The sequence below is a fragment of the Bos mutus genome, chromosome 2 (genome assembly GCF_027580195.1).
Source record: "Bos mutus isolate GX-2022 chromosome 2, NWIPB_WYAK_1.1, whole genome shotgun sequence".
NCBI classification, from domain to species: Eukaryota; Metazoa; Chordata; class Mammalia; order Artiodactyla; family Bovidae; genus Bos; species Bos mutus.
The window spans coordinates 37,420,540-37,434,053 of record NC_091618.1 but is presented as its reverse complement, the minus strand read 5'-3'; the positions used below and the strand labels follow the sequence as shown (position 1 = coordinate 37,434,053).

General features: G+C 37.3%; 1 protein-coding gene across 1 annotated transcript in view; it reads left to right on the top strand.

The window, feature by feature from the left end:
- CPS1 (carbamoyl-phosphate synthase 1) overlaps window positions 1-13,514 on the top strand; it is a 140,200-nt gene that overhangs the window by 79,063 nt on the left and 47,623 nt on the right. Inside the window, exon 22 of the mRNA XM_005888993.3 lies at window positions 12,099-12,240. Within this exon, the coding sequence (XP_005889055.1) occupies window positions 12,099-12,240 (142 nt within the window). The remainder of the gene's footprint in view (window positions 1-12,098; window positions 12,241-13,514) is intronic.

Genomic DNA, 13,514 nt, shown 5'->3' with positions numbered 1-13,514 from the left:
GTCTGTCATTGTTTCCGCTGTTTACCCATCTATTTCCCATGAAGTGATGGGACCAGATGCCATGATCTTTGTTTTCTGAATGTTGAGCTTTAAGCCAACTTTTTCACTCTCCTCTTTCACTTTCATCAAGAGGCTTTTTAGGTCCTCTTCACTTTCTGCCATAAGGGTGATGTCATCTGCATATCTGAGGTTATTGATATTTCTCCCAGCAATCTTGATTCTAGCTTGTGCTTCTTCCAGGCCAGTGTTTCTCATGATGTATTCTGCATGTAAGTTAAATAAGCATGGACCTTTGTTGTCAAAGTAATATCTCTGCTTTTCAACATGCTGTCTAGGTTGGTCATAACTTTCCTTCCAAGGAGTAAGTGTCTTTTAATTTCATGGCTGCAGTCACCATCTGCAATGACTTTGGAGGTCCCCCCCCCCAAATAAAGTCAGCTACTGTTTCCTGCTATTAACATCCTCCAATTAAACTGTAAATTCCATTATGGTAAATTTCAAAGGCCATAACGTCTTACTTTACTTTTATTAGGAGATTTTTCTTAAGAGCTTTTGCTGATTTATGTGATTGAAGAATGGAGTTCACCATTCTAAAGTATTGTGTCAATTCTAGAATAGATATGAATGGCTTCCAAGTCTTTATTTACTATATATTTTCTTGGGAATTGATCTTGCATAAAGTAAAACTCAATGATGTTTGTATGATAATTTTCCCATTAAATGAATGAAAATATATTCTTGGATATATTTTCCAAGAAATGTAAAATCAGAATATAAAATCAGAAAGTAAAAATCAGAATTTCTCAATCAATCTGCAGAAGGGAAATTGGAGTGGAAGAAAATGTATTATAATTCCTGATTGCCCAAGGGACTCACAAAATTATTAATTGGCAAATATGTAGTGCAAAATATAAGCTCTGTGTTGGAAGACACTGGAAAGCAGCATCTCTAGGTTATCATTATTTAAGTGACTATATATTTACTAGGAGGGTCTTCCCAGGTGGTGCTACTGGTAAAGAACCCACTTGCTAATGCAAGAGATTTTAAGAGACATGGGTTTAATCCTTGGTTGGAAAGATCCCCTGGAAGAGGTCATGGCAACCCACTCCAGTATTCATGCCTGGAGAATCCCACTGACAGAGGAGCCTAGTGGTCTATAGTTCATAGGGTTGCAAAGAGTTAGACATGACTGAAGTGACTTAGCATACACACAAGCACACACGTATTTACTAGGAAGGCTCTGAATAAACTGTTTTCTAATAAAAGGGGATTTATCTAATTATTTTTCTTTGTCAAATAGAGATTTTATGCACTGGGAGCATTATAATACTTAACATGGGCATTATAAACTCTATTGGGAATGAGCTACAATTAAGAAAGCTTTGATTTTAAAAATTATCTAAGTCTTCAAAATTGCAAATTTTTAGAAAAGTTTTTAGAAGGAATATTCATAAATATGTAGAGTGGTAGCGAAGGCTATGATTTAATTAACCAGCAAACACAGCTAAGGCAAAAGTACATAGCTATAACATTTATAATACAGGGATTTATATTTCTCTTGTGACAAAGTACATTTCTGTTATGATACAGTTGTAAAATAATTACTATTCTATTTTTGTAGAAGGTGAAACTGAGTCACACAGAGGTGTGTGTCCTGCTTTATGTCACACCAGTCAGAGGGAAGCAATAAATCTAGCCCAGGGCTTCTGCCTTCAGTTCTAGTCACTAACCCTTTTTAAAAGCTTCTTTGTAGAGATATGACTTTTAAATCAGACAGCTGGAGATCAGTTCCTCCTTAGCTGTCAAGTTGCGAGCTGCATGTTTTCCTGCCTGGATTGTTGACCTCACTTAGAGCAGAAGCCTTGTAAGAGATGTGCCCTTCTCTAGAACTCTTGTGAGGAAAACATGGGGGCCTGGCAGGGAGAAAGCCTTGGTGAGTCACCTTAAAAGATGTAAACAGAATTTTCAAGGGTATGGAGAGCTAGCATAAGAATTTTCTTTTTAAATTTTGCTGTATTTATAAGACAGACATCTCTCTCTCTCTCTGTGTATGCACATATACATACAAATACGTATATTTCTTCTTTAAATGGAGGGGTGAGAGTTTAAAGCTCCTGAAGTATACAATGAAAATTAAACTTAGTCAAAATAGTCTGCTTGAGCAATAATTACAGATGCTAGATAATCACTCTCTGGCTCCCAGGATTTTTCACCTGCTCATTCATTCCTGAAATGCCTTAGTGGGTGTAAGACCACCGCATGTACGCTGGGAGCTGAAGTGGGTGATGCCTACCTTGAGGAGTGAGGCAGTGGCCTTGACTTCTGACAGCGGAGTAAATGCCTGAGTGAACATTATCTCCAGGAGATTGTTTATGCTTTGCAGTAGATATGAAGTATAGTGGGCCTTGCCCCCTCAAGATCTGGATACAGGAATGCTACAGAAAGAGGGAGGAGACAGACAACCCAAGATGCTAAGGCCACGTTTAGGGGACTTGCCAGTCTTGTTCTGCTAAACTCCTGTTGCTTCTCCTCTACCTCCTCTTCCCCTTTCTCCTCTCTTGTGCCTGCTCCTTCCCCTTTTCCTTGTCTTCTGGCCTTGGCATTTATGAAGCACTTATTACCTAATTGGCATGTGCTAAACACTTGACATGTTTATCATTTCATCTGATTAATGAGATTTTTATCTTAGTGTAGTTAGTTGGAGCCTAACTCTAGATCCAGCCAGTAATATTGGCTTATCTCAGGCTGCGTAGGCAATTAGGCACTATTTGCCTATGTAAATATAGTGATGGTAATGTAAAGGCCATCACACGGTTATGTTGATATTACACACACTGCCTCATACTGCACCTGCTATCTATCTTTGGCTGATGGTCTGGTTTAATTGACCATCCTTTGCTCTAGCTAGCTTGAAGTGGGGGCTACTGAGTTAGTTCTTGAATCTACAGTCATAAGTATGAAATAGATGAGAATTTTTGCTATCTGGATATTATATGTCTTCTTCTGAAAAACTCTCAGTGACAAAGATTTTTGACTTCCATGTGGGTAGTAATCCTCAAATTAACATAGATCTAGTGTGACATGGTACCAGGACTTTAATCTGAGAATTTTTCCACATCCTCCTGAAAATGGCTTCAGATTTTTCTCCTTCCTAGAAAAGGTTTACATTTTCTTATTCAAGAACTGGGGAATATTGGTCAAAAGTTATTTCTACATATGTTACACTTAGCAAGGAAAAAAAAAAAAATCTAAGCAGGCAATGGCACCCCACTCCAGTACTCTTGCCTGGAAAATCCTATGGATGGAGGAGCCTGGTAGGCTGCAGTCCATGGGGTCGCTAGGAGTCGGACATGACTGAGCGACTTCACTTTCACTTTTCACTTTCATGCATTGGAGAAGGAAATGGCAACCCACTCCAGTGTTCTTGCCTGGAGGATCCCAGGGACGGGGGAGCCTGATGGGCTGCCATCTATGGGGTCGCAGGGAGTTGAACATGACTGAAGCGACTTAGCAGCAGCAGCAGCAAGCAGTAGTTATCAGTAAATAGGCTTCATGTAATTCTGGGCTTCCCTGGTGGCTCAGACTGTAAAGAAACTGCCTGCAATGTAGGAGACCTGGGTTCAATCTTGGGTCAGGAAGATTCCCTGAAGGAAGAAATGGCAACCCACTTCAGTATTCTTGCCTGAGAAATCCCATCGTCAGAGGCGCTTGGTAGGCTACAATTCATGGAGTCACAAAGAGTCAGACACGACTGCATGACTAACACACAAAATTCTAAGTAACAGTTTCTAGAAGTCAAAGGAAGTCACATATTGAAATTTATAATACGTTTGTTTCTTGGACAACATATGTGACATTTGAAAAACTCCTCTGTGAAAACATGACTTGTTTTTTTTTTAAGATTTTAATTTTTTTTGGTATGGATCATTTTTAAAGTCTTTGTTGAATTTGTTACACTATTGCTTCTGTTGTTTATGTTCTGGTTTTTTGATTGCAAGGCATATGGGTGGGATCTTAACTCCCCAACCAGGGATCAAACCCTCATCCCCTGCATCAGAAGTTGAAGTCTTAACCACTGGACCTCCAGGAAAGTCTCATGCTTTAAACAAAGATGATGGATAAATTTTAAAATATAGGGCTTCCAAATAAACTTGTTTGTGAAATAACAAATTTTTTAAAATATCAAAGAATACTCATTTAGTGTCAGTTTTCTACTGGATCCTTATACAGTATTTCTTTTTATTTTTGGATTTAAATTCTGGATGTATAACAAACCTATGTTTATAGAAAAATCTAGGATTTTGCTTACTGAATACTCTCTTAATTTTTTAAAAAAGAATACACTGAATTCATTTAAAATTATGAATAAATTTGCTAAGCAGAAATAATAGGAGCACTATCCCATAGTATAAACTTCGCCTTTTAGCTCAGTCTGATCAGGTAAAAGCTATTTCTTTAATAAAAATATGCTCTTTTGAGTGTAGCAGAGAACTTTTTTATATACTAGTAAACATGGTGGCTCTGTGGTAAAGAATCTGCTTGCAACGCAGGAGATGCGTGTTTGATCACTGGGTTAGGAAGATCCTCTGGAGGAGGAAATGGCAACCCACTCCAGTATTCGTGCCTGGCAAATCCCATGGACAGAGGAGCCTGGCAGGCTACAGTCCACGGAGTCGCAAGAGAGTCAGACACTCCTGAGGGACTGAGCATACACATTCATAGGACACAATTACGAGATTATAATCCACAGTATATAAATATACCAGATTAAAAGTTATATAACAATATTTCTGGATTATTGGGATTGCTAAAGATTGGTTAAAAATGAACATAGGATTCAGGAGTTTAAAAATATTCTACTTAAAGATACCTATAATATAAATTTCTCATAGTATTTTCTTTTGTGTTTTGATTTGTTGCTCGTAATACCCTTTAAAGTGAAGTATAATTTTGTGTGTCATCAGCACTTGCAATTTTATAGCATTGTTGTTATAGTGCTAAGTGAGCCCAGATCCTAATAAATACTTTTCATACTCACATGGTTTCATACGAACATGGGATCTAATTGTTTGTCCTGGACACAAGAGAGAAAAGATTAAGGCTTTCTTTAAATCCTCTGAGGACCTCACTGCTGTACAGAAATGAAGCATGGTGCTCTCAAAAATTAAGAGAAAATAGTGCTACTTACCCAATTTCCTGGGTTTTTATCATTTTCTTTCCTAAATGCTACTGCTGCTTTTGAAAAATGTCTTTCTCATTTCTCTCAAGGAAAGAGGTAACAACCTGTCTCCTTGAAAGAAAAGATGAGAAGACAAATAACGTCTCCACTTGATTGCATTATTGAGATTGTGGCATGGGCTTGAACCCGTGAAATGCCAAAAATAATCAATGAAGCCCTGCAGAACTCAGAAGAGAGGCTGGTGAGGGGTCTTGGAACAGAGAACATACATCTTACTCAGTTCTCTTCCCTTATGAGATTTGCTGTCATTACTGAACATCAGGCCTTCTCCGTAGCTTTTCTTAGCTCCTGCCTTTGGGGGGATTTTTTAAGAGAAGATAATAACAATTGCAAGCCCATCTCATAATTGTAGGCCAGGTGGAGCACTCATTTTCACATTAGGGCCTTGTGCAATCTGGAGGGAAATTTGTTTAGTATTACTTATGAGTTGGTGGATCAGATAAAAGCCAGTCAAGTGGAAGAGAGGACTGTGTGAAGTATGTGGGCTCCCCTGGTAATTGCAATGCTGCAGGCGTTCCTCTGGTCGGGTAATAGATTTCCCCAGCTCCTCTGTGCCAGGTGAAATTTCCTCATTAAGGGGAATTTATTCCATTTCCTTTTATCATTTATTATTGAAGACTAAGTGTGAGTGGAGGAAACCTCAGAGATGACAGGCTAGAATTTTAAACAACAAGATCTACACCGGAAGTAGAAGAGAAAGAGCAGAGAGGCTTGTTTTGTTTATAAAAGGAGAGAAGGCGGGAGAGAACACTTCTCCCTCTAGAAGCTGAGCCATCCCGTCTTACGGTTAAAAGATGATGGCAGAGTGTGTGAAAGTATGATCGTCTTATTTTTAAGACTTTTTTTCCCCCTCTAAAATTTCAGACTGTCATTTTGTGCTGCTCAGGAGAGAAAAACTGAAGGTTATGAAAAGGCCAGCCTCAGAGCTGTTTGGTGTTTCTTTGTTTTATTGTTTAGATTCTATTAAGCGATATTGAAAGTGTAACCCTTAAAGAGTTTGCCCTTGAACTCCGAAAGCAAGGAAAGCTGTTAGGAGAAAGAAAAGCTGTATATGTATTTCAGAGGATACAGTTCTGAATATGGATTTAATGTGTTCATATTCATAAGAGTAAAGATAAACATAGACTTTCTAGTACACACAAATACATATAAAATTACGGAAGAGTAATTTGTTTATTGTATAGATTTTAAAACTGTGTGCTTTAGTGCAAGATGCTCCATTCTGCTGAGCACATTTCTCACTTGGTATAATGCTTTTTCAATTTACAAGATAATATAAATGGAACATTTTCTATTGAGGATTCAAAACACAGTTTTGAATTACAAATTCAAATTTTGTCTTTCTTTTAGTAATTATTCTGTTTTTAAGTTTGCTCCAAATTAAGATTTTCCTTTAAAAAAATAGAAATATGATAGCCATGTTTCTAAAATAATTTTTACCTAGCTCGATTTTAAAAGACAAATCTCATTCTGATGCAAGTTCTTTATAGCAGACAAAATGGAGGGCAGCCCAATATATGCTGATAAAGATGAGGAGCATATATCTAAATCTCCACATTGTTAAATGAGCTTTATGTTCACTTAAGATTATTCATCTTGTATCTGATTCTGAAGAGGTTTAACCTTATCTAAATCACTGGCCCAAAGCTAATGAATCGTGTCTTCAAACTGTCTCTTCTTTTATTTTATTATAATGGAACTCAAAATAAAATTTTGTATCAGAACAAGTAGGGAATGAAGTGAATTTTCTAGTGTGTGTAATGACATGCCAGCCAATCTTATGTGGTGCAGTGGATACAGTGGAGAGAGTGAACGAGGGAAATTTGGAGAGCAGCCACCTATGTCGTCCTGTGGGTTAGGGACACCTCACAGAACAAGGACTCTGGTCAATACGGGAAGAAGTCTAACTCGTCTGTATCTTTGTAACTGCCATGTTGGGTCAGAATCCTCATCTCTTTTTTCAGTGAGGAGGATTGTAATGTACTTTGCACTCTTTCATGAACATGTCTAAAGAGTCGAAATTATTAACCAGTGAGGCCATGATTTCATTCATGGCCTATAGAAGACATATCACTTTGAACTCCGTAGGACTGTATCTATCCCAAATTTTCATTCAAGTTGTGATGAACATGAATATATTCATATGCCATTCCAAATTAGTACATCCTAATTTTTAAGATATGTAAAAATATCATGCTATTGATCTAGTTATTTGAATACTGAATGAAAGTTTAAAGCAATTTTTGGCTCACCAAGAAAATATTCTGAAAATCAGCTTGTGAGCTTAAAACATGCACTTTGCAGGTCTATCTTGAAGCATCTGTTTTAGAACTCTCACCAGGTATGATTTGAGGGGGCATCTATGGAGAAATAGTTTTCACCCCTATTCTGAAACTCTGTCATTCATTATTCATTATTCTGTGTTACTGTTGCTTTTCTCAGCATCCCCCTTAAATAATGAAAACTCTCTGTGGTCGGGATGCTATGGGAGCAGTAATGATTGAGTTAGTTTTAGCTATTTTTTGCCACAAAGCTGAACACAAAATTAATTCAGTTTACTTTTGTATGCAGAGGGCCAATTTTATCAATCCACCTTTTTTTTCCTCTTCTTTTCTTTTTTTAAATTTGTTTGTTGGTAAGACTTCAATTTTATTTGGTGGGTACAGGAGGAATACTGTGTATTTGCTGGAGATGTCTTTATATGCTCTATTGGACTCTTTGGTGGGAAAGAATAAGAGGAATTATGCATATTTCAGCAATAGAAAAGACTGCATAGCTGAATGTGGATAAAACAAATGCAAATTTCTGCATCCCTAATAGAAATTTGAGGAATCTGAATGTTTTCTTTTTTGCTTGTTTGTTTAATACCATTATTTATAATTTTTATTTAAATTATTATCACAGTCTTTGAAGAATTGACTGATCCTCTATATTATAAGAAAAATAAATCATTTGAAGCAAAATAATAAAAAACTCACCAATAGGGCTAAAGATAAATATGTTACTTCTGGTTATTTTTTGACTTGAAGATCTTGCATTTCTGCTAGTCCATAGTAATAATTATAGGTGTGATGGTTCTTTTCAAGGCATGTTTCTTAGTGTGTCTGTATCCTTTTGTTCAAGGTTAGAATATAGTCATTTTAGTTAAAGTGATTGTTGATATGGTAACATAGGTTTTGCCTCAGGTAGTTTTTTGTAATAATGAAGAAATGTCTAATTGAAGATTTATTTATTTTTTGCTTGTTTTTCCTTTTACTGCTATCCCACAATGATGGGAAAGTGTTCTAGCAGGTAGCTAGAAAAATCTATGGGTAAGAATTCACTCAGTGTTATATGTACAGTGTTTCTCCACCCAACTCAAGCTTCATACCAGTGTTTATAATAAGACTGTAGATCACAGAGAAAATGTGTAGTCTTTCCTCACACAGGTAAACATGATTGAAACTGTTCAGGAAAGTCATGATTTAAAAAGAACATCATCCAAAGTTTTAATTTAGGAAAATAGTTTATTTGTCAAGCATTTCTATTTTGAGCCTGAATGCACATTTGCACATAAACAAATGAGCAATTGGTGTAGGAACATAGTCTTGGCAAGGAGAGTGGAAATATACATTTCTAAAACAAGTAGAAACAACAACAAAAAATCTTTTCTCTGCTTTTGTCTGGAACTTTTTTTTTTTTTTAAACTAAAAGCAAATGCCATCAGTTTGAGTGTTTCAAGGGCCCTCAGAAGCTCATCAGTCACCTTCACCTGTTGGGTAAAACTTTTCCAGACTTCCCCAGTGGAAAACTGAAAGTCAAAATCACTCAGTTGTGTCCAACTCTTTGTGACCCCATGGATTATACAGTCTATGGAATTCTCCAGACCAGAATACTGGAGTGGGTAGCCTTTGCCTTCTCCAGGGGATCGTCCCAACCCAGGGATTGAACCCAGGTCTCTCACATTGCAGGTGGATTCTTTACCAGCTGAGCCACAAGGGAAGCCCAAGAATACTGGAGTGGGTAGCCTATCCCTTCTCCAGTGGATCTTCCTGGTCCAGGAATCAAACCAGGGTCTCCTGCATTGCAGGTGGATTCTTTACCGGTAGACTGGAGCTATCAGGGAATCCCTTCCCAGTGGAAGTTGGGAGCATTTCCTCTGAACCACATCATCTTCTTGTGTGCATTTATCTCATAGTACCTCTCACTGTGGTATCAGAGAAATAGCGATTCATTTGCCTGGTAATATACTCTCAGCTCCATAAATGTAGAGATATGATATTTTAATCTCTCCATCATTAAAATACATGGGACAGAGTTCTGATACACAGAGCAGTTGTTCACCAAGTGTTAAAGAACTAATGAGGAATGACAGTTAGTGTTGCTCAACCTTCACCATCCACAATTCCCTACTAACTTGGATTTCCAACAACAAATCCTCTGTAAGTTTGTATATGCCCTGCCATGCCCATTGCTTCCTCACATTATTGCAGACACAGTGCCCTTGCCTTGTCAACCCTTTTTTTCTGTATAAACCTGAATTTACTTGATGGCTCTGTATTCATCCCTCCACTGCCATATTAGTTCTCAAGTACAACCACTCACACGGTTATCTCTCTTCTCTGACCTCACATTGCATTACATAGCTTATTTCTCCATAAAAGGTTTGGAATCACTATTACTGCATCGTCTCAAATACTATTTTGTATCTTCTTGAGCATCATTGTCTGGTAGAATTTTCTGTGATGATAAAATATCCTGTAATCTACAAGTGGATTACAGGATATTTTATCCTGTAATCTACTCTGTCCAACATAGTAGCCACTTGCCTGTATGGCTACTGAGCACTTGAAATGTGAGTAGTGAAAGTGTAGCTCTGAATAATTTAAAAAAATTTAAGCCAATGAATATCTGAATTTAAGCAGTTGTGTGTGGCTAGTGGCTGCCATCTTGGCTGGCATAGTTCTAGTTAGCACAGTGCTTGGCACATAATAAATAATACTTAATAGGCAGATTGTGTTTAGAAATTTGGCAGGAAAATGTGTTGTTCTGGGGAGAATGCTTATCAAATACTTGGGAAGTTTAAGAAATCAAAATGAAATAGGAAAAAAGAAATTAAATTCACTAGGAGAAATAATAGATTTGAGAGAGAGAAGAGAAAATAGGTCCCACTGAGAAAGCGAATTGACTAGGAACTGCTGAAGCTTCAGAAATCCAAACTAACACTGATGTACAAAAGCTAGAGAAATAGTTATTAAATGTACCAGCTTGATTCTTTCTTCTGTGAACTCAAAATATGAATTAATTAAATTAAGAAGATTGAAGGATAGAATGAACAAAATGCAGTATTTAATTCAATCATATTCTATTAGCAGAATTTTGATGAAAATGTTTTATTTATTATTACATCTTCTGACAAAAACTTTTATATTTTAATTTCATTGTATTGACTATCAAACTGTTATAATTGAATTTTATTGTATCGACTACTGCTTGAAACAGCTTGGCCGTAGCTATTTGGTTAGAGATGCTTTTGTAGTATTTAATTCTTCTGTACCTCAACCCTTTGAAAATTATTTTGTGTACATTTGAATTCTAGTTACAAGTAAATTTCAATAGCTTCTTTTTCATGTAAAGTAAAAATGCTCTAGAATTACAGTTTCCTTCATTCATGTAATAAATATTTATTGAATGCTTTCTGTGAGCCAGACAGTGAGCTAGGCTTTGGGAATAATCTGGTAAAGGAGACAAATATATTCTTTGCCCTCCTGGAACTTGAATCTAGCAGGAAAAATGTCTGGATACTTAAGAAAAACTAAGAAACATTAAAAATATCAGGAGATAATGACATGCTAAAGAATATCATTCCAACTATGCCCCTGGCTCCAACAAGAGTCAGTTAAAGGTCCAGAAAGATCCATGTAGGTTAGGGCAGACTAGGAAGGCTTAGAGGATGAGCCTTGGCTTTAGCTGACCTATGAGGCATGGCTGGGATTAGGAGAGAGGACAGGTAGGTGATGGGAATGTTAAAGGCGTTACTGGTGAGAGACATAATGTGAATGGTGTCTACACTGTGGAAATCATCATGGGACAGTGAGGAGACAAATCTGGTTTGAGTGGAAAATAATATCAAAATCACAGAACTATCTTCTCAACACAGAGAGATATATGACACTAGTAAATAGAGATAGTTTATGAAGAGGACACCCAGCCCAATGCCATGTTGGGATGCCTAGGTGGAGAAATTCTCAAAGTCCATAAAGACCTGGAGCACAGGTCAGACACAGGAGAAGGGGCTGTGAATTTGGGGATTATCAACTAGTTATGTAGGATAACTGGTCATTATGAGCCAATGGCAGTGGCTAAATTTAGGAAGGGAGAGAAAGTAGCCAGATGTAAGCAGGCATCGGAGGACAGAGCCGTAGAGAATAAACAGTAAATTGTTGTTGTAATAAAGTAGGGTGAGAAGCAACTTATTGCCAGAGACATGTATTTTTAAGGAATGAAACATCAAAAGGATCACATGCTGACAGACTGCAAAGGTGAGAATTAAGAAAGTGCTCTTGGGTTTAGAAGGTCCTGACTATTTTTGAAAGAACAACTTCATTAGGACAGTAGATGCAGAAGCCACTTTTCAGGAAATAAGAGGAGAGGATATATAGGGTGGGGGTGGGAAACCACGTGTTTGAGAAAGCTGGCACTGCTAATGGCACCTCATAGAGCCTAGACCACTTAGTGGGTTATTTGTGTATTTTTAAAAGTCAGCAGACCTACTTGGAAAGTTGGAAAATAAGGAGACTGGTGATTTCAAAATTGACTAGTTCACTGCTTCTTACTGTGTCTGGTCTAAACTTGAATTCTCTTTTTCATTAAATCCTAGTGAGTCCATTACAGAAGAAACCCTGAAAAAGGCAAAGGAGATTGGGTTCTCAGACAAGCAGATTTCAAAATGCCTCGGGCTGACTGAGGCCCAGACAAGAGAGCTGAGGTTAAAGAAAAACATTCATCCTTGGGTTAAACAGGTAAAGGAATAAAGGAATTTTTCTTTCTTCCTAGGATTCCACGGGTAAAATATGGGCACCAATCACAGAGCCATTTTTAATAGAAAGAGGTGGAATTCGAAAGTGAATTTACTTGTTCAACCGATGCACATGACGTCACTTATTTTATTCAGCATGGGATTGATTTATGATTTAAAGGGGAAAGGATGTAGGGGCATTGGGATGTAGAAGGAAGAGTGAGGACATGATTTTCTTGGCCTGAATGAAAAAAAACTTAAAATGACCTCTCCTCTACTTTTTGACCCGTGTGCAAATATATCAGTAGTAAGAGAAATCCTTAGTGTAATAGAAGGGCTTGAAATGCCCTAGTGTAGTGGCTGACTCTCTTGAAAAGAATAGTTATCTCTTTTGGCACTGACTTTTTACAGGGTAATACTTTATTTTAAGTGCCCTATCATTATGGTTCATTTAGTATTCATTGTGATAGGGCTGGGCATAATGAGCTCATCTAGTATTCATGACAATCACACTAGAACTTTCATAGGTGTACCGTTGTGATTCTTTTTGGCCTTTAGGAGAAGAGATGCTTTGGCTTAAAGTACCACCAGCTGGTTTTTGTCCTTTAAAATCATTGGCTTTTCCCTGTGTGCTCAGGGGGCACACACATAACCTTAGGTCTGGTACTTGATGCTGAATATTTTCTACTCAGCAATTATTATCTTTCTTCCTTCTCACTTGCCTTACATTAGTTTGCCCTGTTGGCCCCAAAATCTTGCTCACTAAGCTGAGCTCCTGGCCCTTGAGAGCTGAATTGATTTACTTTCCCCAAATATGTTCAATGAGATCTAGTCCCCTTCCCTACTTGTCTATGCTTTGTGGTATTTAAGTCATCCCATTGCGCAGTGCCATAGGTAACTTCAGTCCTATGCATTAATCTGCAAACCAAAGACATCCATATATATAGATCATTTTGTTCTGGTTTTATGTTTTATTTGTAATTGCTTAAGACAGATGGTTGGGTAAGTTTTCCTGGTAACCAGTTGACTATATGAGCATTTTCTTGTGTTCTTGAGAGTTAATACATAGTAATCTGATACTCTGTAATGTGTATTGTCATTCATTGCCCAAGAGATAGCTAAATCATATTGTTTTTTCCTCTGCTCTCCCTTCTATAATTAGAAAGCAACTGGATGATACATACATTTTTCTTGTCTTTCTATTTGATAGAAATGGGCATTAAAGGAATATGAATGCAGAACCAAAAACAAAATTCATGACCTTCTTGAAAAAAAATT